The following is a 24628-nucleotide window of genomic DNA, read 5'->3' as shown; positions in this document are numbered from 1 at the left end:
TATTTTATCAGTGCCATTTAAAAAGAATACAAGTTTTATTTATTTATTTTGCTGTATGATGCACTAGATTTCACATTCAAGGGAGTTCACCAGTATAGGACCAGCACTTGGCTACGATACAGAAACACTGTGCCCCAGTCAATTAAGTACATTCAATGAAAGGGTTCTCAACCTAAAAATAAATGTGAAAACAATAAAAAATAAAGAGCAGTTTTTCTTTCCAAGATAACAGATATTCTGTATACTTTCTAGAAATGAAATAATAATTTTTTTTTTTAACTAAAAATTTGCCAAAAGAAAAAAATTATTTGTTCCACACAATTTAATTGTATTTCACCAGCTGGAGTGGAACAGAAATTTCACACAAATCAATACACAACTGTCACTCGCTTTGTCCTCATGCTCGCATATCTATATTAGCTATTTTTTTTGCCAGTTTTATCACTGGCTGTCAAAATGAAACACCTGCACCCTCTCAGTCTCCAGGACCCCCCCCCCCCGCCACCCCCACCCCTGCCACCACACTCCCCCCATCGCCTTTTGGTTTACAATGATTCATGCCAGTGGACATACTTGCTGGAAAAAAAAACCCACCTGACTGCTATATTGTTGAAGCCAGCTGGTGTTTCGAACTGAGAGGGAAACATAGTTCTAGGGAAAGTAATAATGCTGTTTTTTTTTGTTGGTTTTTTGATATTTGATTGATTTTTTTTTGGCGGGGGGGGGGGGGGTGTTTTAAGTATGCGTTGTACGTTCTCAATTTCCAGCTGGCATTGTAGATGTTTATTCCTTTATTCAAGTGACTTCTCAGCTTACTTTTCATATTCAAAATATTAATCTAATTTATGTATTAATATATTTTGATATTTGTGTTCGCAGTCATGCAGATTAAATCTGCGCACAAGAAAAAAAAAAACTCACTCACTGCTCGTGAACTGCTTGTCACAGAAGCCCAGGTCTATTGTGAACCCAGGACCTGTCTCTCCCCTCTTCAGCCATTCAAGACATGATAATATTGCAGCTCAAACTGAATTGTAGCTTAGTTTCCTATCCTGTTATCTCAATTCCATGATCTGTCAAAACAGACAAAGCAGAATGCTCTTAAGGTTTATCTTTAGTTGCCACCAGGGGACTGACAACTTTTTCACTTTTTTCCCGGTTTTCTGCGTGTGTGTGCATGTGCGTGTGTGTGTGCGTGTGTGTGTGCACGTGAGTCCGTGCGTTTCATTCTCAAGATCGTGCCATTTCACGTGATCTCACTTTACGCTGATTTTAAGTGCTCCTTCAGAATATCTCTCCCTGTATAAACCGAAGCACAGATTAGCCGTTGATGTTATTACTACCACTCTAACAGTTACATTTCTATTGCTAAATCGCCAGTGCCTCTTTCTTTTATGTCATACCGCAACGCCCCGATCGTTCTGCAAAGTGCACAGTGACACTCAGTCCCGAGACAACGTCAGCTCCCATTTGTTCCAGTGTCTTTCCTGTTTCATAAAAAGAGAACATTTGAAGAGGATCCCTGACCCTGAATTTCATCTACATCCATCCTTATCATCAACTCGCAATCAAAGGCAATCTCTAACTTTCTTAATCTTAAACATAGCTATGGGAGTTCAGTGACCACCAAATATAATTCACCAAATTTAGGGACCAGAAAAAAAAACCTTTCACTTGCATTACTTTGTAATTGAAGGTTAAGGACACAATCTGGAGGGAATCCAGGCTGAACCATCTATGTATCTGGCCAGATATATTCACATATTCGCTGAATGAAGGCTTCTTAGCTTCCATTTGTAATAATGGCCTATCCCCCCTAATACAGGCATTTAAATTTTCAGCATCTCAGGTTTGATTTCTTTGGACGTTGCATGATCTGCCAATTTGATTCAACAACAGAATGACATCCGGTGACCTTTATCCCTTTAATTTTTGGCAAATGATGTATTTTTTTCAACCGCTCACTTGATTTTCCTCATTTCAAAAGAGTCTTCTAATCCTGAACGTGTGCCTTTGCCTTCTTTCCTATTTGTATTTAAACTTTATTTAACCAAGAGATTTCAATATATTTTTATGAATGTTGCTATATTCATTTTCTCTCTCTCATTTTTGTGGTTTTATTTTGACTCTTCCAGAAGGCTGAATTACTGTAGGTTTTTATAGAAAAGACACAGGTTGCCAGCCTAATAAAACTGATCTCCTCTTAATCATTCAACACGCAGCTTTTTAATGAGCCGTTTTGGTTACCTGAAAACTAGGCTGATTTCCACCTTACTTCATAGATTATATCAGAAGTAGAGAGTAAGAGAAACCAATTACACCATGCCCCACACACACACACACACACACACACACAAAAGTAAAAAAGCAGGCACACACACACAGCTGTTCCACCCAAATTCTAAGAGACAACACACACTATCAGCTGTGTCTGCCATGAACTTGGAAACACCAAAATGACGATGAGAGGTAGGGATAAGGGAGGAGGACAGTCTAGAGCCAGGCCACAAACCAGCCATGCTCCTATTTGGCATAAAGGGCCAGACCTCATAATCATGCTACTCTGAACACTATACCACTGTCTGTATGCTTTCATTTGGTCTGTCTCAGGGGTGAAATCGAAGAATCAGGAACAACAGACAAACTCTGTCAATTGGCATTCTGTGCATTGCATTTTCACCCCGGAGGCATAAATGCTTGGCGAATGTGTAGTATACAGACCTGGGTCAAATACCTATTTGTTTTGGACTCAAATACTTTTCTGTGCTCTGTTGATCTTGCCTGGTGTAATTGAGCCTGCCAATATGACCAGGCTGGCGGGGTTTGCACTTTTTGAGAGTACTCCATTGGTTCCAAAACACCAGACAAGATCAGTAAAGTGTAGAAAGGTATTTGAATCCAAAACAAATATGTATTTTACCCCAGGTCTGGTAGTATAACAGGTAGGAAGCTAGTCTTGTAACCTAAAGGTCACATGTTAGATTCCCCAGGTAGGACACTGCCGTTGTACTGTTGAGCAAGGTGCTTAACCTGCATTGCTTCAGTATAAATCCTACTGCATAAATGGATGCTATGGTAAGTCGCTCTGGATAAGAGCGTCTGCTAAATGTCTGTAATGTAATGCAATGAATGTGTAGCCACCAAATTCTTCCCTTTGCTTGTCCTTCGCGATTCGGTTGTAAATTTCCATTCAAATGCACGGCGCGCTATGGCATTGATTTCCAACCCTAATAAACAGGCTGACGGTGGCCTGTTGCCAAAAGAAAGTGTTTGTGTCACTTTCTGAATGCTGATCAAACAAATTAATCCTAATAAAACTGTGGGCCTTTTTTTTTCTTTTTTTTTTTTTAGGACAGACAAAAATTATACGAGCATCATTTAACACTTTTTGTCAATACACCGAAAGCTTCCGAGTACAGTGGGCAAAAGAAGTTCCTAGCAATCCATTTCCTAACCTTGCGAAAGGTGACACATTGATCCCCCAATAAATAATCCTTAGAAACATTAGAAAACCACCAGAGCTTTACCAGTCAGTGCCAACCAACTGAGGCATACCGGTTGGTGTGTGAATAGCTGATTTTAAATAGCTGAGTTTAGAGTTCAGAGCTGTGAAGAGCTGCATCCACACAGATGACCTTGAATCCTGTCTGAGTTTACGCTACATGGCCAGAAGTATGCGGACACCTGGCATCTAACATCTCATCCAAAATTATGGGCATTAAAGTCTACCCTTTACCGCTATAACAACCTCCACTCTTCTGAGAAGGCTTTATACTAGATGCTGGAGCGTTGCTGTAGGGATTTGCTTCCATTCAGCCTGAAGAGCATTAGTGAGGCTGGCCACTGATTGGGCGATTAGGCCTGGCTCGCAGTTGGCTTTCCAACTGATCCCAAAGGTGTTGGATGGGGTTGAGGTCAGTGCTCTGCGCAGGCCAGTCAAGTTTTTCCACACCGATCTTGACAAAACCATTTCTACATGGACCTCACTGTATGCCCAGGGGCATCGTCAAGCTGAAACAGGAAAGGACCTTCCCTAAACTGTTGCCACAAAGTTTGAAGCACAGAATTGTCTAGAATGTCATTGTATTACGATTTGTCTTCACTGGAACTAAGGGGCCTAGCCCAAACCATGAAAAACAGACCCAAGCCAAGTGCTGTCCAAATACTTTAGGTCATATAGTGTATCTATAAGCTACTTAATGTGGATGTAAGTTCACTCCAATCAAATGTGCATCTTGTGCGTTAGTATCAAGCTCATGATTATTTTTTGAGACCAAACAGCAACAACTCGGAAGCTGTGTTCAGTTCTGGTAAATAATGCAAGTTTTTCACATGATTTGTGCCTGGAGTTATTTTTTATTTTTTTTTTGTATCTACATTTGAGAATATTTCACCGCAGGTTGATTCGGCAGACGAAAAACAGGCCTGGCAAAGGAAAAAGGAACACCTCAGGAGTTTGCTATGTCTAGTATATTCCCCCCCCCCCCCCCAAACAAAAAAAAAATCCTAGATAAGCAGTTCATTTTATTCACAGAGGAACCAGGCACAGAGGAGTTTTCTGTGAAAGGAAAAGCAGTAAGTATAACCAACATGGACACTGCTGGGTGCTCGACCCGCCAAAAAATTAGAGCAAAGGGATTTCGGGCGGGGGTTTTCTCAATCTGGCAGTGGCTGCTGGGAACACACCGCGGGTGTAATCCCTCAGATTTTCATACTCCATTCTTCCGCATCGCAGGCCCAACATATCCGAATATGAAAAGAGAGATCGTAATGCTCACCGGCACCCGAAACATGTTCGGTGGCACGACGGTCTTTTAAAAAAATATTCATATCCCATTTGGTGAGAGCGCTATTGTCATTTTGACACAAAGAATATTATATTATAATTCAAAATTGACCGGAAAAAGGCTAATAACAAGGCTTGTATTGATGCCTCTGAGCTGGCCTATTGCAAGGAACCATTTGATGCAATCCACCAATATATAGTAACGATGTCCTTTGTTAATTGAGGGACTTCACTTAAATCAAGTATTTGCTACGCACAAATTTGTACTGCTGAACAATGTTTGTAAAATAGAAGGTATAGTGTTCGTGAGAGGATTGATATGATCATTATAAAAGGAGGCTTTTATGAAACTGGAGCTTTCCTAGCCATTTATATATATATGTTTTTTTTTTTTTACATTGATGCATTAATAGTATTCATTGTGTGTGACGGTGCCAATTCATTTATGCGAGTGTATATCTCAGAAAAGAATGCGTTTAAGTATGAAGTATTCAAGTCTCATGCTCTAAAATGTGTTAAAAACCACTGAGCAAATTCGACCCTGTCCAACTCAGTAACAGTATAACTTTTGAAAAATCATCACTTATGCCGTAGGACACCATTTATCATTCCCAGTCCAATAATCTGCTGCCTGTGCTTCTACAAACACCCAGATCTAATCTAAACACCGCACGGACTGACCTGCGAATTGGTCCACCAGTGCTTTGTTCATATCTTTTAGGTTTATACATTTCTTTTTCACATTTTCCATTAATTTCTGTGACAGTGGAGCTCATAATGTTCTTGAAGAAAATGGAAAAGGTTACACTTGCCTAATTTCATTACTCTACGTGATGGAAGAAGTGCATTGCACATGCAGTAGATTGAATCTAAGTGCGCATGTCTACTTAAAAAATGTATATTAGTCTGCAAAGCACGGCTCTGGCTGTCTGTGTGTGCATGCGTGTATGCTTGTGTGTGTGTGGGTGTGTGTGTATGCGTGTGTGTGTGTGTGCGTGTGTACTGGTGCATGCATGTGTGTGTATGTGTGCGTATGTGTGTGTATGTTTGTGTGCCTGTGTTGGTATGTATGTATGTGTGTGTGTGTGTGTGTGAGTATCCGTGTGTCTTTGTGTTTCTGAACTTGACGACCAACCTGGAATATAAATGCAGTTACAATGAAAGCACCTGGCCTGGAGTGAATAGAGACACAAGGCAGAGAGACTACAAGACGAACAGATTGAGGTCAGGAAGAAAGAAAGACAGAGAGAGTGAGAGAGAGACAGAGAGCAGGAGAGAAGACGGGGGGGGGGGTGGGCTAAAAAGCTAAAAATGCGCGACTGCAGTGTCACAATAGAAGGCAATGAAGAGAACCTACGTGAGCTGAAAATACGGAATTTGTCAGGACATCTGTCAAGAAGCACGAGCTGGAAGCGTAGAAGAAGAGATAGTGTATAAAGATGAAACTGAAATTACTAGGGGAAAGGTAACGGGTGGGTGGGCAGTAAGGGCTTTTTTTTAAATGTTTGAGATAGAAATAGAAGAAAGAGAGTTCTCAAATACAGGTATAGCTCTTAAATCCCAAACTGTCTAAGGCACGTGTCAGGGTCAAGCAGGGATGGGGCGCAGCGGTGTCGTTTGCGAACAAAACAAAACGACAGAATAGAAGAACGAAGACGAGGAGAGCCAAAAAAAAAAAAAAAAAAAGCTCAGACAACAACGGCAGGCGAAAAGTACCGGAAAATCGTAACCCCAAAATCTGGAGTCACGCTTGGTATAAGGTACAAGTTATGTCCGTAGAATATCGAAAAAAAGCACAGGCGATAGGACGCGTAAAAGCAACACTGCTCCCTCGTGTAAGTTAAGCCTAACTGTAAGTGTTTCACGGAACAGAACAGAGAGAAGCCGAGTTAAACAGATGTGACCGTAATTGGTACATGAAATCTGATGATACAGCAATGTCTGCGAGAGCATAAATAAATAAATAAATAAATTACCAAGTCAATAAATTATTGTTTTGTCAGCGTGGCAGCACGAATTAGGGTGGGCCAACGCACACGTTTCAGTAACATGTTACATGTTGTGTAACCAAAAAAACAAAACAAAAACGAACACGTTCTTCAAACCGTTATTGAATCTAAAATCAATGTGAAATTAATTGAATTTAAACCTGAATATGATTCGGGGTGCTTCATCTATATTGCGAGTGTGACAAATCAAGTCTATCATATACAGAACGTTTTACCGCAGAATGTTACGTATAAAGTTTGTATGTCGAATTTATTTAATTCCAGTGCAGTTAATTGTAATTCTGTATCGTTTCTAATTTACGGTTTTACGGGAGGAAGCTACATCTTATGTAGGCTAGCTATAGAGTATCCCGTCTGCCATTGAACCATCATTTGCAGAAATCGAGCTACACACCTCACAATTAAAACAGCAGCGGAAGTACACAGAAAAGAGCATTTGTAGGATTTTTTTTTCAAACTTACTGTATATTCGAGCTGTTCCAGTGGACGGCGTGTCGGTTGTTGGCATACACCAGGTGTAAGTTTGCACAGGTGAGGGTTATGAGACAGAGAGAGAACGTTGCGAGAGCCATAATCCTCAGATCTCTCTCTTTATCTCTCCTCCCGTCGTTCTTTTCGCTTCTCCGGTCTCAGTACCTCTATCCCACGCGATGCGTTCAGACCATCCCGGTAAGAAATAAGAACGGAGAAAAACAACTGACGAGGCTCCTTGCTTTCACTGATTTTGTGCAGATAGAAGTGTTTATCTACGTGTTGTTGAACTCCAATTCCATTGCGATGCTCCCTCCTACCCCCAAACCAAAATTTCAGCACTGCCAAATTGATTCAGTTACTGAACACTCAAAAGTGCACAATACAAAAATGAATAGATACTATATTCTTGTTACGTCGGCAGACAGCCCGCTCAAAAATAAAAACAAAGACATGATTATAAAATAAAAATATAAGCAAAACAGCTGTCCTCCTTTAAGCTACGGGTCGGGGTTTGAATGAGAATAAGCTGTGGTGTAGGCTAAATAACTAGCAGCTGGATACAATTATGTCCTGTGCAACGTAGATATTTAAATGGTGAGATAGAGTGATTCTTGTTACCAAATGTTTACTTCAAATTGATGGAATTATTTTTCTTGTACAAATGTTTGAAAACAGTTTTTTTTTTTGTCTTCGCTTGTTCATTCCTTGACTCCCTTACATACTACATAATAATAAAAAATCACCAAATCGTTCGTTTGGAAGTTCCTTAGCTAGATTTTCTTCCTTTTTATCCAGCATCCCTCGCATCCCATCTCGCTCGCTTGCTCGCTTTCTCTCTCTCTCTCCCTGTTTGGTAGTCTTCGGTTGTTCACTCAGTAACTCCACCTCCCCAAGTTTAACCATTTACCTGTCGGAACGTTTCTTATTTAAAAACAAATTCACGAAAAGCCCCAGGCACTGTTATTGTTAACTTTTCTTAAGCTGCCCATTAAACACAATTTCCGAAGAACACATAATCTAATGTGACCCTCGTTGAGTGTGTGTGTTTGTGCGCGTGCGCGTGTGTGTGTATTACATAATATTACTGAAAATAAATATTAACTGCGCGGTTGTACATGTGATAAGACTGCGCTGTTTCATGGGAATAAGCTGTCGCAGCAAGAAACGACGACTTGATTGCCTGGGTCTCCAGGACAGTGTCTAGGTCCATGAAAATGTTGTATTAGGTATTGGTTCCTGTATTTACTCTTACGTTATTTTGTTTGAGGCTTCAGTCATTAAATCTAGACTCATATTTATGAAATTTATCCACAGTCTCTGGTCCAACCACCAAATCTTCAGTTCTTAAAAATAAAATGTAGCTAATCAGTTAAACGCCTGTGTATGTCACCATATCTAAAAAAATAATTTGAATGAGACATAAAGTAGAACCTCAGAGACAAGAAGCCTTTGGAAGTGGAAGTTTTTCAATACTCTTAAATGTCCATAATTCTGAAAGTGAAGCCAAAAGAGATTCATTTAGTGTCAATTCTTTTTCGGAATGGTGACTTATATTATTCAAGCCCTTTTGAAAATGGTCTAATTCTGTAACTATAAATCTTAGTTTAAGGTAATAACCAATAATCAAACAAGCCTAAGTGGGATCTCATTAAAATGCACTTTTTTTTGTCTAAGTCAGCTTTTCTAATGATACCCCACAGCTCTTTCTTAGCAAGCACGAGGCTATTAACATATGCATGGGGGAATAGAATAACTTGTCTGCAGTTGACTACTACAGACAGGCTATGCATCTTGCATTCCAAAAAAAAAAAACAAAAGCAAAACAAACAGTAAGTTGAAATGTCATAAAGTATGTGTGTGCCAATTGCAGAGAAACTGAAAGCTCTCGACTAAGAAAAGCATTAGACAGAAGGACAGAACGGGGACACATAAAAAGCAATGGTCTATATCATCTCACATGAGAACACTTTTTACTTTTTATTATTTGTTATTAATACTAATAACAGCTGTAATAATAATATCAGAAGTAGCAATAGTAATTGTAGTGGAATAATAAAAATGATTTTTTTATTCGCTTTAGTAGTGGTAATGTTGTTGTTGTTGTTGTTGTTGTTGTTGTTCTGTCACAAATCACGAGATGTTCCTCTGGTTGTGCGAAAAATATTCACGCACGTGTTTCCAACCATTTTCCTGAGAACTGTCTCTCCTCCAGCATTTAAATTTGGTCTGGCGCCAGAAAGCAGCAGGCTGCTTCTCTCCATCCTGTCGTTAGCGCTCTCATGGAGAACTGCGTGAGCGGCCGCGTCTTGTTTATTTTTCTGTGGTTCCGGGTTTGACGGTATCTGTGCTGGACCCCTGGCAGGATGCACCTCTGTTTCCTTAGGTTTTGGGGTGGGGGGGTTATAGGAGGGAGGTCAGGGGGCTATGGGTGGGGGGCGTTAGGGTGCTTGTATAAATCTTTTTTGGCCATTCTGATCTATCACTGATGAGCATGGCTGATTTAAGACTGCTACATGTCAGTCAAGTGTTAAAATGCAGTTTTAAAATTGTGCTCTCTCTCTCTCTCTCTCTCTCTCTCTATCCATCTCTCGGTTTTTTTTTTTATCAGCAATGCCGTCTCGCTTGCATCCCCTCCGGTCATGTTGCCGTGGTGACTGAAGGAGGGCTGATGAGAGAGAGAGAGAGAGAGAGAAAGTTTCATCAGTTCATCACCGCTCCTCGCGTTCTCCCTCGCTTTTTTTCCCCTCCTCCCCCGTCGCTTTCGTGGGGGCCACGTCGTCCTCCGTCTCCTCGTCCATCCTTTTCTCACTCCCTCACAACCTCTTGTCACTCCATTCCTCTCTTCCTCCCTCTCTCTCTCTCTCCCCCTCAGCTTTTAAAGCTGTGAATTCAAACCGTTCTATTTTTAGGAGGAGAAGAAGAAGAAAGAAAAAAAAAAACAACGACGGTGGTGGTTTTATAGATTGGCAGTACAGTTCAAATATGGACATTGGGACATTATTAATTATGCAGCAAATTCATTTGGCTATAATATTTATCCATCAATATATATTCAGAAAGAAACAGGAAAGAATTACTTTTTTTTCATTCGACATTTTCCGAGCAATTCTTTGTTCAAACATTAAGAGCTCATTTTGTGTCAGGTGCGTGCACGGACGCGATTGCTGAATTTTTCATGTGTTTATGCAGAAACCCTAAACCGCAGGTTCCAAACACCGAGGAGGCCATTCATTAATAATAACGGCCAGACGAAAATGGCACAATTGCCACTTTTGCTGATAACAGGTCTGATGACATGGAAATGCTGAGAACAGCATAATGGGTGAGTCACCAGACATTGTAGCCAGGACCGGTGGACAATATTACCGCGGTATTGGTGATATGTGTACTAACACAAGGTTCAAACATCCGCCCAGACAGACGGACGGCGCACCTTTTGGGACAGGTACGCCATTGTTCCCGGATTAAGGTGTCGTAGCCTCGCCGCAATCGCACACGATCCGGCCTGGCACCGGGGAGGGGAAGTACGGAACGCCGAGGGGGGCGGGGGGGGGGCATGGGCTGCGTTCGGAATGCAGGTGGGGGGGGGGGGTGCGTCACTGGCGCATGGACGCATTCCAACGGCGCCTTACCTGCGGAAAACAAGCAGCCCGGCCGCCAAGCCAATTCCCACAAAGGAGGCTTTTTGTTTTTCGGGCATTAAGGAATTTGCACGCGGGTTAATCCCGCGGCCCCGAGGAGAAAGCTCGAGCTTGCCAGCCGAACGCCGCGCGTAAGAGAGAGCGGGCGTGTCCTTAAATGGGCCGGCCTCGTCCGTCTCCGGTTTCAGCACCGCTGTGTGTGACTTGCGCTGATTCGTCTTGACCAGGGATGCTTGTGTGAGGCGCGTCGTAGCCATTTAACTGACACAACCTGCGGCCGACCAATGCCTGGTCGTTATCAATTAAGGCAGGTGTTGGAGGAGGGTCAGTAGGTACCCCAAATGAAGCAGTGACATCTATGACTTGCAATAAAATGTCGTATTTAACTTGTCCTCTCTACTTATTGCTATTATTTTTTTAAATAACCCCTCCCCCCCTCCTTCGGAGGTCAAGGTCAACCTTTCTTTGAAATTACAACCAGATGGTAACCTGTTTTACATAGAAAGCATTGGCATGTTGTTCAATAAATGAAGAAAATTGTTGCACCCAGGTACAGTATAAGTCCATCGAAAGTATTTATCGCAGGTGTATAAATTCCAATTTGAAATATTGTGGACTGCGCGTAGTATCTGCACACTTCTCATCAATAGGAATAAAAGATCCATTTCCCAGAAAAATATTTTAAGCTTTGATATGTTGCAAACTTTCTCCTACTGCCACTCGCAGATTTTATCAGGCCAAGGTTGTGCTCACGCACTGTAAAATTCTCTGTGTTAATTGAAGTGTAACAGAGCCTACGTGAGTCTACGATAGGGACTGAAAGCCCTCTGTCAGATTAAAACTGCGCTGTGGATTTAACACCGAGCGCTGTGCTGCGTTCAGGCATGATGGTAGAAGGACAGCGTGACCGGGAAGCGGAGAAAGGAGAGGCGTTGTCCGCGTTGCGTAGCGCACGTTTGTAGCGTTAGCCAACTGCACCGCGTTATAAAGGAGCTCTGTTATTGTAAAACGATATCACAAAGCGACTGGCTGCACAAGGCTAGGCTGTAAAATGTTGAATCGTTGTGTGTCGTATAATTCGATCCCTCTTGGTCTCAAATAAACTGTGACCGTAAGAGCTAAATGTTAAAACGACACCGAACGCTCTATTGTGTTAAGGCGCGACGTCGTCGTCCCCGGCAGCTGCACGTTTGTCTTCCTGAAGAACAATCGCCTGGCGGTAACGAGCGAGGAAAGGCGCCCCGTTTTCGCGGCGTGGCGCGGTGCCTGTCGGGGCTCCCCCTGGAGGCGGAACCGGGCGTGCGCGTGCGCGGCGTAGTCGGGCCGCCTCGTTCGCCTGCCGTGAACCTGGAGTCGAGTGCCGCTGGGGGACCAGCTCGCGCACGCGCTCGAGCGTCAGGGCCACACGCCCCCCCCACCCCCCCACGGGGCCGTGTGGCGCGCTTAGCGGGGCGTAGTCTTCCTGGAGAGGAGCGCGCGGCCCGCTCTCGAGGAAGCCGGATTGTTTCTCGGTCGTCCACAGTGGAAAAACGGAGGGGGCCTGAGGTATTGAGGTTGCGTGCGGGAGAAATGGACCCCCCTCATAAATGAAGATCTCTTGATTTAGCTCTGTGAACACGGTGTGGTTCAGCGTTCCTGGCTAATATTACAGTTACAATAATGTAACATTACAGCTTACATTTGTTGTATATTTGCTTTATTTTTTGTTACATTTCTTATTCCATTGTTATGCCATTTGATTGTTTAGCTTATGAGCCTGTGCTGAGCTACTTACACTTCATGCATTTATACAGACAGAGTGTTTACAGGGGTAGGTCAGATTAAGTGCCTTTGCTCAAGGGTACAACAGCTTTGCCCCATCTGAGATTTGACCTGGCAACCTCCGAGTTGCAACTCCAACTTTTTAATCATTGCAATTCAGCCTCCAGTGTGTGTGTGTGTGTGCATGTGTGTGGGTGTGCATATGCATGCATGCATGTATGTATGTATGTGCATGTGTGTGTATGTATGAGCATGTACATGCATGTGTGTATGTGTGCTGTGAGTATGTGCATGCACAGCTCAGGCTGTGCCCCTCTAACCCTGCCTGTGTCCTTCCCAAATTCTAACCCCCCCCCTCTGTCTCTCACTCTCTATCTCTCTCTCTCTTTTTCTCTCACTCTCTCTCTCTCTCAAATTCAAATGCTTTATTGGCATAACATATTTATAAATACATATTGCCAAAGAGCAGTGATAAGAAAAATCACAGTAATAATATTAAAACAACAAGCAGCAACAACAATCATAACATAAATGACTGTAACATTATTATTATTATTATTATTATTATTATTATTATTATTATTATTATTAGCTGTTATCAGCTCTATATCTCTGTCTGTCGGTCTGTCGGTCGGTCGGTTGGTTGGTTGGTTGGTCCACAAAAGTGTCCCACCCCGTAGCGGCCACAGTTTTCGCCCCAGGAGGCTGAAATTCGGCATGGACATTGGTCATGACCGAAGGTAGAGCTGAGTAACTTTCAGGCCGATTGACCGAGAGGGGGCATGGCGATGGCCGCTGCCTATCACAAAAAGGCGCATAACTCCCGAATAGGGATAGGTCATGAGCTGAAGAAGAGGTCACGTGTTTGTGTGAGGGTGTGTGCGTGGATGCATGCACACATGGATGCATGCGCGTGTGCGGTCGCAGCTATTGCGAATTCGCACTTGTTAACTATAAAATTAACAATTACATAATCGCTATACTATTATTATATTATACTACACTCTATTAATTCAATTTATAAATATGTTACTAATAAAACATTTTGGTTAGATTTTAGTTTACTCAGTGTCCCTCTGGTTGTGACAGGCCAGAATATATCTAGCTGCAAGTGAGTCTGTCGGTCCTTCTAATAGGCTTTTGTTCATTTGTATCTCTCTCTCTCTCTCTCTCTCTCTCTCTCTCTCTGCTCAGCGGTGTGTTAGTAAACCGTATCGACACCTCGCGCCCCGCCTGTCCCCTGCTCTCTTTCTCTCCCTCGCTCCTTTTTTCAGGGGCCTCCCAAACCGACACGAGTTTTCACTCCCTCTGTTTACCTTCCACCGCTGCGCCTCAAACACCACAGAGGAAGAGTGAGAAAAACAGAGAGAGAGAGAGAGAGAGAGAGAGAGAAAGAGAAAGAGTAGGGATAATGGGTGGCATGTGAGGGAGGAGGGAGTGAGAGAAAAACAGACAGAGAGAGAAGGAGAGCAGGGGGAATGGGTAGCATGTCAGGGAGGAGGAGGGAGAGAGAGAACGAGAGAGTGGGAGCGGAGGAGAGGGGGCAGTGACAGAAAGAGGGAGAGAGAGAAACTGGGGGCAGAGAGAGATAGAGAGATGAAGAGAGGGCAGTGAAAGAGTGAGAGAGAGATAGAGAGGCAGAAGGAGGGAGAGAAGCGAGGATATTAATGAACTTCCTCAGAGCGAGGCGCACAAGTTTCACACCAGAAAGGCTTCAGAGGATGGCAGGAGAGTGGGAGTGATTTGTGGAAGAGGAAGAAGAAGAAGAGAAACGCTGAGATAAGAGAGAGAGAGAGAGGGGAGGGGGGAGAAGGGGGAGCAGAAAATCCGTGGGAGAGCTGAGGCACCGGGGGACGATAAATAAAGAGCGATAAGGTACGGACGGAACGGCGAAGGCAGAAAACACGGAGGTCTGGTTCACGCTCCGCATTCCTCGCCGCGCGGAGACGGAGGGATGGAACGAAGGAAGGAGCGTGACGGAAGAGTGCGTGCGAGAGAGAGAGAGAGATCGATAGAGGTGACGGGAAAGGCATGAAAAGAGTGATAGAGAACAAGAATAGCGTTGTCTGGACAGGTGGGAGGGGACTGGGAGCGGCCCCAGAATAGATGCACTTTCAATGTCATGAAATATTGAGCGGAGGAAAACAAAAGAGGAGGGAAGAGCGGGGGGGGGGGGGGGGCGGATGCCGCGGTAATCGCCGTCCGACACCGGGCACGAGAAAGTGGAAGGGTGGAAAGAGGGGAGGAGAGACAAATGGAGGGAAAAGTAAAGGAGGACAGAGATGGAGAGAGCGAGGGCCGGAGGGGGGCGGGGGGGGGGTGGGGAGGGGAGGTCCCTATGATTGAGAGAGAGAAAGAGAGATTTCCGTTGAGTCGAAGCTGTTGTTATCTGCGGACGGATCCGTCGCGAATTCCGCTGCGTTAAATAACTCACCTGTCCCGTTGAGTAAAATGAATCATAAAGCATTCAGCAGGTAATGGTACGAAGAACACTGTGACTCTGCAGTGACCTACAGTACTGCACCCACAATATTTTAAATGTTGTTTTGGATGGCAAAGCGTACGCCTGCAGACAAAGAACTCTGCTCGTTCACATCGCCCCTCATTACTTGCACAGGAGCCTGAGTGTTGGGAAAATAAGCCAAGTGTTGAGTGACAGCACTGCTTGTACCATTAACTTTACAGCACCACTGATAGCAACGGTGACCCCCATTATCTTATGTGATGGGCCGGGGTTTCGAGGCAATTAAGTTGAGATTTTAATGGCGGAAGAAGCATACGGGCCTGCAGGTATTCGACTGAGTTTCTGCTGGGATTGGCCCACAGCACAGCTGGGTTAAGGACCTGCGAACATAAGAGGACACAGTGAAGAGGACAGACCATTCAGTCCATCACGCTCCCCATTCACGGTCAGCTGAAGATCTAACACTGTGTCAAACCTGCAGCCTCTAGAGCAGTGACAGTCAATCCTGGTCCTGGTCCTGGAGAGCCATAGAGTCTGCAGGCTTTCGTTTCCACCTTAAGATCAGCAATTAGTTCAGACCCGAGAAACTAGGGGGGTATTCCATGAAGCAGGATTACAGAGTTAGCTGGATAAGTGCACTGAGTAAAACCCGGAACGTCTCAATTCTGAAACTTGGACTGAAGCAAAAAAGAGCTGTTCCGGGTTTTACTCTGTGCAGTTATCCAGATAACTCAGTAATCCTGCTATATGGAATACCCCCCAGGTGAGGTGAGTTACCTGCGTGATCAAGAGCTTTAACTGATCAACAGCTGGGCTACTCAGCTGCTGAGTAACGACGAAACCCAGCGGACCCTGCTGCCCTCCAGGACCAGGATCGAGGACCACTGACCTAGAGGGTCTCGGCCTCTGCCACATAACCTGGCAACCTGTTCCACACACTGGCAACCCTCGGTGTGAAAAAATAAAATAAAATAAACAATAACTGAAATCCTGATACGGGTGATTCATCTCACAGGCAGAGAAGTGATGGATGATGAACTCAGCCTTCCTGGACTGTATTAGCCAATATCCCGTTAGCTTACACTGTCTGTAGCAACACACCCATTATTATAGATCAGTGGGCTTGTAGCAATCTAGGCCGGAGTGGGTGAGGGGGATGGGAGAGGGGGAGGGGAGGAATAACCGCAGGAAGTGCACTCAAGTGCCAAAGAGGCGGCGGCGGCGGAGGGCGGACTCGCCTCGCTAACGCCCGACCCGCCGCGAACGCCGCGATTTCGCCCCGCAGCGCTCGCCGGTCCCCGGCCCCGCCCTGGATTTCACCCCCCCCCCGTTAGGCTCTGAAGGAGCGAGCGAGATTCGGGTCGCGATCGGCCACACGCCTATAATCTCTGTGGGGGGTGGGGGAAGGAGGGGAGGGGTGGTGGTCTTTCCTCGCCTCTGTTCGCATCACAGTTTTTTTTTATTTTTTTTTTATTTTTTAGTGCCGTCCGCATATCTTGGGTCAAAAGTTCACTTTGAAAGGAGAGCTTTTTTTCCGTAGTGTTTATTCGGGTTGTGCAGGGCGCCATGCGCTAGTTTTCGGGGCGGGAAAGGAATCCCACGGCGGTTTAAGCAGCGGTCCGGCTCACGCGAGCTCGCGCGATGTTTAAAATACGAACGCGCCGCGATCTAATCTCAGGATAAACACGGGTTTCTCTGAGGGGTGGGGGCGGAGCGTGTCGGGGGGCCTAAGCGCTCAGATGCGAGATTCGGCAGGCTTCGTATTCGCGGCTTTGCGAGAGCAGATCTCCAGCAGTCGAAATCGAGCTAATTAATTCATCTGAATTATTGGGATTTTAGCTGGGAGGGGATGAGAGACCTGCCTGAACTCAGCATCAGCCATGTGAACGTCCCCTCACCCCCGCATCCACCCCATTGGCCACGCCCGACCATCGGCGGTCTGACGCACAGCGTGCCTCGGGCATTGGGCAGGCCACGACGCGCTACCGACGTGCGAACAGGGCTGACGCGCGCGACCCGTTGCCTCGCAAGTCACGCGACGCCACGCGCCCGCGCCGCCGGTTCCTGTCTCCAGCGACGGAGCGGGACCCCGCGCTCTACTGGGCACCGCCCCTTTGTTCGCCAGGTGACCTGTTTCTGCACCAATCCTGCGCGTCCTTCACCTCCACCGCCCTCGGATCTGCCGATCCAGCCCGTTTCTACGGCAATTTACCGCCATTTAGAACTCACAGCTCGTGCAGATAGTGCCATTTACACTTACAGCAGGTGATTTGTAAGTTCTCATTTCTGAAATGCTATTCTTATGCTCTGCGCAGCTTTAGACTGAGAAATATGCAAATTAAAAAAAAAAAGTGTAATACGACCTACTACTACTACTATTACTACTACTGCTGCTTCTGCTTCTAATAATAATAATAATAGTAATAATAATAAAAGTGAATGAAATATTAAATCTAAAAAATTTGCCCCGATAGTAAATTTAACTTGACCTGAAATTACATTTGTGCATGAAATGAGTCTAGCATTACATCTGATTTCCAAAGAGGGAATGTGTTTTTTTTTTTTTTGGTTAGTCTGCTTCTTTGATTTTTTCCTCATTTTCCTTCGTTTTCTCAGTCCTGCTGTTCAACATTCTTTGGACCAAAGTGTCCGAACGTATACTTCCTCTAGGTTATGTCTTCCGAAGAGAAGCGAGCAAATATTTGGCGCTTTTCGAGTGCGATGTCACAAATGCGTGATTAGAACGTTCTTACGCGACACGCTCATGGGCCCAAAGTGATGGTGTACATAAGCAATGGAGTTCTAGAACACTGACTTAGAGTTCTGAAAAGACGTTCCAAAAAAACCACCGCTCCTCGAAGGGTTAATAAACTCGGAGCTGTGAAGGCGTGTTATCTGAGCGTCCGAGCGCTGCATCCGGCTGGAAACACTCTGCGGCTACACAAGCAAACCTGTGCGTGCATTAAGCCCCCTGAGCTGCTGCTGTGAGCCTGCCAGAGAGAGAGAGAGAGAGAGTGAGAGAGAGAGAGAGAGAGAGAGAGAGAGAGATGATTAAAACATGTATTGGCTTCACACAGAATGATCAAATAACAAGAAAGAACAAAAAGAATCAAAATACAAGGCAGAAGAAAGAGAAGAGAGAGAGAGAGAGAGAGAGAGAGAAAAAAATCCTTTTACATTAAATTTCAAACCAAAACACAAATTCAATAAAAGAAAACTAAATGACAGAAGCAATCCCAAAGGACAAAACCCCCAATACCCAAGGCATAAGAGAGCAGTATAGATAATTACGAAGGAGAGATAAAGAGGTCAAGAGAGAGAGAGAGAGAGAGATTTGAGATTTAAAAACCCTTTTATTGAGACATTGAGACATTGTGCAAACACAGAAACTGTACTTCAGAATAAAAGAATAGACAAAGCAAAAAGAAAAAAAAACAACCCAATAAACCACCACAGGCAGAGAAGAGAGAATAGATACAAAGAGAGAGAGAGAGAACTTTTTCCACAGGAAGAAAAAGATGATCTTTAAATCCGGACCTGGCTCTGCAGTGCACAGAAACGAGGATCAGCGGACAGAAACGAGGATCAGCGGACAGAAACGAGGATCAGCGGACAGAAACGAGGATCTGCGGGCAGAAACGAGGATCAGCGGACAGAAACGAGGATCAGCGGACAGAAACGAGGATCAGCGGACAGAAACGAGGATCAGTGGACAGAAACGAGGATCAGCGGACAGAAACGAGGATCAGCGGACGGCGCTCCGAGACCCAGGTCCACGCGAGGGTCGCACGAGCCCGCGTTAATCTCTCGCGTTCAGGTCTCCCCGGAGAAGTTTAAAGCTCGAGGAACCGTATGGAAGCTTGGCCTCGGATAACACCACAGCGCCAACTCAACAGCAGGTGCTTCGGTGGACAGGAATAGATCCGAGCTGCCGGTTCGACCGAGGAGGCGGCCGTACGGTACGTACGCGGCCGCGAATCACGAACCCCGCTGCTGGTTCCGTCAGAGAGAACCCTCGAAACCCCGCTGCTGGTTCCGTCAGAGAGAACCCTCGAAACCCCGCTGCTGGTTCCGTCAGAGAGAACCCTCGAAACCCCGCTGCTGGTTCCGTCGGAGAGAACCCTCGAAACCCCTGCTGCTGGTTCCCGTTTGAGATGACAAGGCCAGCCGCCAGAACTTGTTTTCCTTTTCTCTTTCTTTTTCTTTCTTTCTTTTTTTTTTGTGGGAAAGTGTCCGGATTAGCATTTCAAAAGGGCAATCAAGGCAGCGGCTGGGGGGAAAGGAAAAGGTCACCGGATGTTTATGGATGGAGTTCACTTAGAGCCCCACAGGCCGGCCACGAAGACCCCCAGTACTCACCGATTGAAAGATCATCCCATCGGTGGCATTAAGAGGTTCATTTCCCCAGCTCAGGGAGAACGAATACCCTCTTCCTTCCTCCGGTGTCTCACACCAGTAAAAATAATAACGATAATAATAATAATAAATAAAGGATGGACAGACTGTAGAATACTCCATAGAAACAGTTTCCAAGTGCGATAAAAAACAAGCTTACTGTGTTCAACTATATGAAATGTATTTTTCTGTGTTCATAACAAAACTATGTATGTAACGGGAGGTGAACAATGGAAAGGTGCTGGAGAGGAATGACCTGTGAGGAGGAAGAAAACAATGTGGGCAAAACAGGGAGCTTGCCACAGGCGTTTAAGAACATCATGAATGCGTCAATGTGAATTGAGAGATATAGTTTGTAAGTGAAGTGAAATCATAGTTTAAAGTATCATCTGCTGTAAGCATATAACCATTGTGTGCAAAATGTCATGTCTCATTCAATAGCGTGTGAAAGCTGCATTTACTGTGTATACTATCGAAAGAGGACAAGCTATTCTGATAAGAAGGAACACCTACCCCCACCGCAAAAGCAGCAGTGAACTAGGCATTTGGTCAAGGTTTCTGAGGGAAGAGGCAGTTTCTCGGAAAAACAGAAATGCGTGCGGATGGGGGCGACCGTCACACCAAGGCCTGTCTAAGGGCCGTTGGAAAGAGATGTAAAGAAAAGAAGTGTAAACAAGAGGTTTGAGCCTCTCTTCTCTAACTCTGAAATGAGTGCTTGAACGGTCAAAAAAATGCTGAATTGCTCTGTGACCCGACTAGATGATTTGCCTCCGTTGAAGGTGAAATCCACGACGCTGGTCGAACCGCTAGGCTGTGGAGACGGATGAAGTGAGCGGGGTTTTTGAAGGAGGGGAGGGGGAAATTCTCCGCACCGGCTGAACCTTCAGACGGAGACCGCAGCACCAGCGGGCTTATCCACGGGCCTGCCAGGCGGCCCCCTCCAGGGGGGCCTACGCCCTACAGACAGGAGAGAATCTGCTTACACGGATGAGTTAGCTAAGCTCGCCCCCGAACCCCGCGCGCGCCCCAGCGCACCGCTTTCGGGAGGCGGAGGGGGATTACTCGGGCCCCCTCGCCCTTGACGGGGAGCCAAGGCGGATCATACGAAGGCCCCCGACGCACGTTTCCCCCTTTTAAACCCACGGGCGCCGCCTATGTAGCGCTTCCCCAATTCCTCAATTTCCTCTAATAAACAGGTAATAGATGCCTAATAAAGGTGTCGTGGGATATTTATAGAGCGTTGCCATATCTTAAGTGGTGCGATTTTAAAAGCGAGGACAGATAGCACGCGACAAAAAAAGAAAAAAGAAAGAAAAAGGATGAAGCCCGCGCGTGAATTAGCATTTATATTAATCGTGACGCCAGATAAAAGTTGATGAGCGGTCCGCTCGGGGGCTGCCCCGGGATCCCAAAGATACGCGTAGCAACGGAAAATAGGCTGCGCTGACATCACGAGGCGGATGAAAAGGGGGCGACGTAGCTCAGGAGGTGAGGAGCGGCTGTCTGGCGGTTGGAGGGTTGCCAGTTCAATCCCCCGCCCTGGGGCGTGTCAAAGTGTCCCTGAGCAAGACACCGAACCCCTAATTGCTCCCAACAACAAGCTGACTGGCATGGCAGCCTTTCACCGCTGGCGTGTGAGTGTGAGTGTGAACGGGTGAATGAGAACATCAATTGTAAAAGCGCTTTGGATAAAAGCGCTATACAAATGCAGCCCATTTACCGTTTAAAAGGGCTGTTTTTAGAGACACCAAGCTATGCTCCTTCCGCAGCTGCGTTGTTTAAAACAGCGTGTGGGTACCCCGAGCCCAGCAAGCCGCGGGGCCAACCCGCTGGTTATTCATCATGACTCAGCGCTTAATTGACCAATTAGAGCAGTCAGTCGCACAATTGACTCACCTCACACCTGCTTTCTTGGATCTGAATTGGGTGCATGGAGTTAAGGCGGGAACAATAGCCACCAGCTAGCAAAGAAACGTCTGAGGTCAAATAACAAGTAGCTGCCAGCAGGTAAGCTAATGTGAGAGTGGCAAAAAAAAAATTACCTACCTGCTTCACTGTGAATTGCTTTGTCATGAGAAGAATGAAAAAATAAAACCCATTATTACTATTATTGTTATGAATTCTTATTAGTAGCAGGAAATACATGCAGTCTAGCCGTTGGTGATTCAATGGTGGACCACTGAGGCGGTTTGTTTCAATGTTTCATGAGATAATCATTTCAGGATTTTGAAATTACAAAATGGCAGCCAGTCCACTTCTCCAATCTAGTACTTCACCGTGTTGATTGTGAGGTGAGTGAGGTGCAACATTGAGGCTTCAACAAGGCCCTGTAGCTGAGCAGTTTGGTAATAGCCTATCGACAGCCAGCCATACCTCATTTGTGGTCATGAGAACATCACTTTGGTAATGCTGAAATCATGAGATATACATCTCTTCATTTGGTAAGGGCTAAATCTTGGGTGATTTGTCTTCTGATAATATTGCATAACATGTTCATATTTACACGATAACCGAGTGATCTCGTGATAACGAATCCCTCCCTGAAAAAAATATGAATTTATGATAGCCTCAAAGGAGCTGCCGGATGTGTATATTTTAATAATTTGCCCGGATGGAACGTGTCTGTCCTCATTTGCGATCTGCCTTTATTTATGTTTATTAGCGTAGAGGGGATGGGCCTCCGCTCGCCCTGAAATTTAAGACGTCGGGAAACGGCCCGAATTAATGAAAAGGAGCGATGTCGCTAATTGCGTGTTTACGTGTTTATTAAGAGTCTTCGCACGGCGTCAGCCGAGATGAAAAGTGACAAAGAAGGCATGCGCTTCCACGGCCCCGAGGTGGGAATGACAAAGTGAAAGAGCTCGTTCATTTGAGAGAGAGAGAGAGAGAGAGAGAGAGAGAGCAACGCTCGTATATTTCCGGAGAGACAGGAAGAAAGAGAGAGAGGGAGAGAGGGAAAGAGAAAGAGGCAGGCAGAGAAAGAGAGCAGGGCTTATCCAGGTGGGTCTCCACCCGTCAGTCAGTGTGTTATTTTAGGAGGGCAGAAGGAGAGAGAGAGAGAGAGAGAGGTAGGGAGAGAGGGAGAGCGAGGGAAGATGAATGGAGTTAATTAAGACAAGGAGGCTGCGGAGGCACTTTTGAATTCTGCAAACACTAATTAGAGTCTTCGTTAGGGGGCACAAAACAGGAACACGGCATCCATCATCGGCTTGCACTCTCTCACTCCTCCTCTCTCGCTCTTCCCTTCTCTCGATGTCTGTCCACGGCCCTGCGCGTCTCTCCTTAGCAACTGTCTTCACCCGACACCTTCCGTCGTTTTTTTTTTTTCCAACGCGAAACCTTCGCTCACTCACTTCCTGCTTCTCCGTCTCATTGCCAGGCAACTTCGGCGACTCAAAAGCATTTTTAAAAATGTGTTAATTTTCTCTCAAACCATCTGCGTGCGAGGAAATGCTTAACCGTTTATTTGACGCACTTGCAGTGTTATCCTTGCTTTAATGACTGTTAACCTAACTGAGGGCGCCTCACGTTGCCACCATTTAGCTTCGATTTCGAGCGTCTTTATTTTTATCTAGCCACTTTCATTAAAATAATTAAAGTTTATGAGGCCTTATTGTGTTAAACAAATGCATCGAAAATGCCTTATTTAATATGACTTAGCAGCTCGTCAGAGACACTGGCGCGATCATTAGCCTAACTGACTCGGAAAGCTGTCGATTGCGTTCACCGAAAACGAAGAAGAAAACGCGCATCTATCGAGAGAGCTCAACGAGCTCAGATTTATTCAGCGCAATCGTTTAACGTTCGAGCTGCAAATATGCGAACGACGCAAACGTCGCAAGCGAATCGCGTGGAGCCGCTGACCACAGTTCGGTTTAAACGCGATTAGTGTTTCTCGGCGTCGGCAGACGGAGGTGTCGAAACGGAGCAGCCGTGCTAACGAGCAGCATGTTGGCGGCGCTAATGAGGTGCGCAGACACCTGGAGCACCGGGTTTGAGAGAAGACACTTGTGCCTAAGTGATTACTGGCTTACATTAGGCCTCTTCCTTAATTTGATTAAGATGGCGTTTGACATTTGCTTACTTAATTTGAGCTGCCTTTTTAAATACGCATTCTGGTGTATTCTAAATGTTCTCCCGGAGATGCAGTGACACCTTTATTTTCTGTCTGTTTACAACGGGGACCAGAAGTCTGAGGATAGGCCTACCAACAAGAACTGATCGTTTTCATTATTTATCAAGAGCTAATGCAATTATGATACTCCGTTCATACCTCCTACTCAAGAATACATTATCTTTAAATAATGAGTTTTAAAGAAGTGTAGGTGTTTATTGAAGGTCGGAAATTGTTAGCGCTTGGTGTGTCTGCCTTTTGTCTTGATTTCCACCTTCACTCTGCTTGGCATTGATTCCACCAGCATACGCAACACCTCTGGCAACATCTTCCTCTGCATCCCAGCACTTTCTCAACAACACTTCCCATAGATGAACGTTTGGCCTTTTCCCTCTTAAACAGCACAGACGTTCGATCGGGTTTGATCCTTACAAGCTCCCCTTGTTCTCAGTAATGTAGTCCTGAATAAGAAGTGTAATTGGGCTATCCACAACTGCATTATTCCTTGATAAGCAGTGAAAATGACCCAGGACTTGGTCTCGTCCTCAGACCTTCGGTCCCCGCTGGATGTCCTGGCCTTCCTCCTCTCCTCCTCTCCTCCTCTCTCGTTTTTCTCTGTCTTCCGTCGGACAGATGAAACCGTCGTCCTGGCCACCCGCTAATGCGCCATTACTCTTTCTCCTCGGGTTATCGGCACTTGCATCGGGGCGGGCGAAAGGATTGCGGATCGTATTAGGTTCGTAATTTCTGATTAAGGAGTGGGCGAATGCTTTTATTGAATTTCGGTCCCTGATTATTTTTTTTTTCTCTCTCTCTCTCTGTCCGCAAAGGGAAGATGATTTGATTTCTCGCTCTCGCGTGCTCTCTCTCTCTCTCTTTTCTCCCTCGTTCTTTCTCAACGCTGGGACCGACCTGTGCATCCGCTCCTTCGTCCGGCATCAGCGTTTCCCCCGCGTTTTTCGTTGTTTCCACACCTCTTTCTCC

General features: G+C 45.4%; 1 protein-coding gene across 2 annotated transcripts in view; it reads right to left on the bottom strand.

Annotated features, from left to right (window-relative positions):
* LOC135261898 (ephrin-A3-like) overlaps positions 1–8273 on the bottom strand; it is a 76157-nt gene extending 67884 nt beyond the window's left edge. For both annotated transcript variants that reach the window (XM_064348582.1, XM_064348583.1), the window contains exon 1: positions 7258–8273. In XM_064348582.1, the coding sequence (XP_064204652.1) occupies positions 7258–7367 (110 nt within the window). In that variant the 5' untranslated portion in view covers positions 7368–8273. The remainder of the gene's footprint in view (positions 1–7257) is intronic.
* Positions 8274–24628: the final 16355 nt, after the last annotated feature.

Source organism: Anguilla rostrata, chromosome 8 (genome assembly GCF_018555375.3).
Source record: "Anguilla rostrata isolate EN2019 chromosome 8, ASM1855537v3, whole genome shotgun sequence".
NCBI classification, from domain to species: Eukaryota; Metazoa; Chordata; class Actinopteri; order Anguilliformes; family Anguillidae; genus Anguilla; species Anguilla rostrata.
The sequence above is the reverse complement of the archived record's forward strand: the minus strand, read 5'-3'. Positions and strand labels throughout refer to the sequence as shown.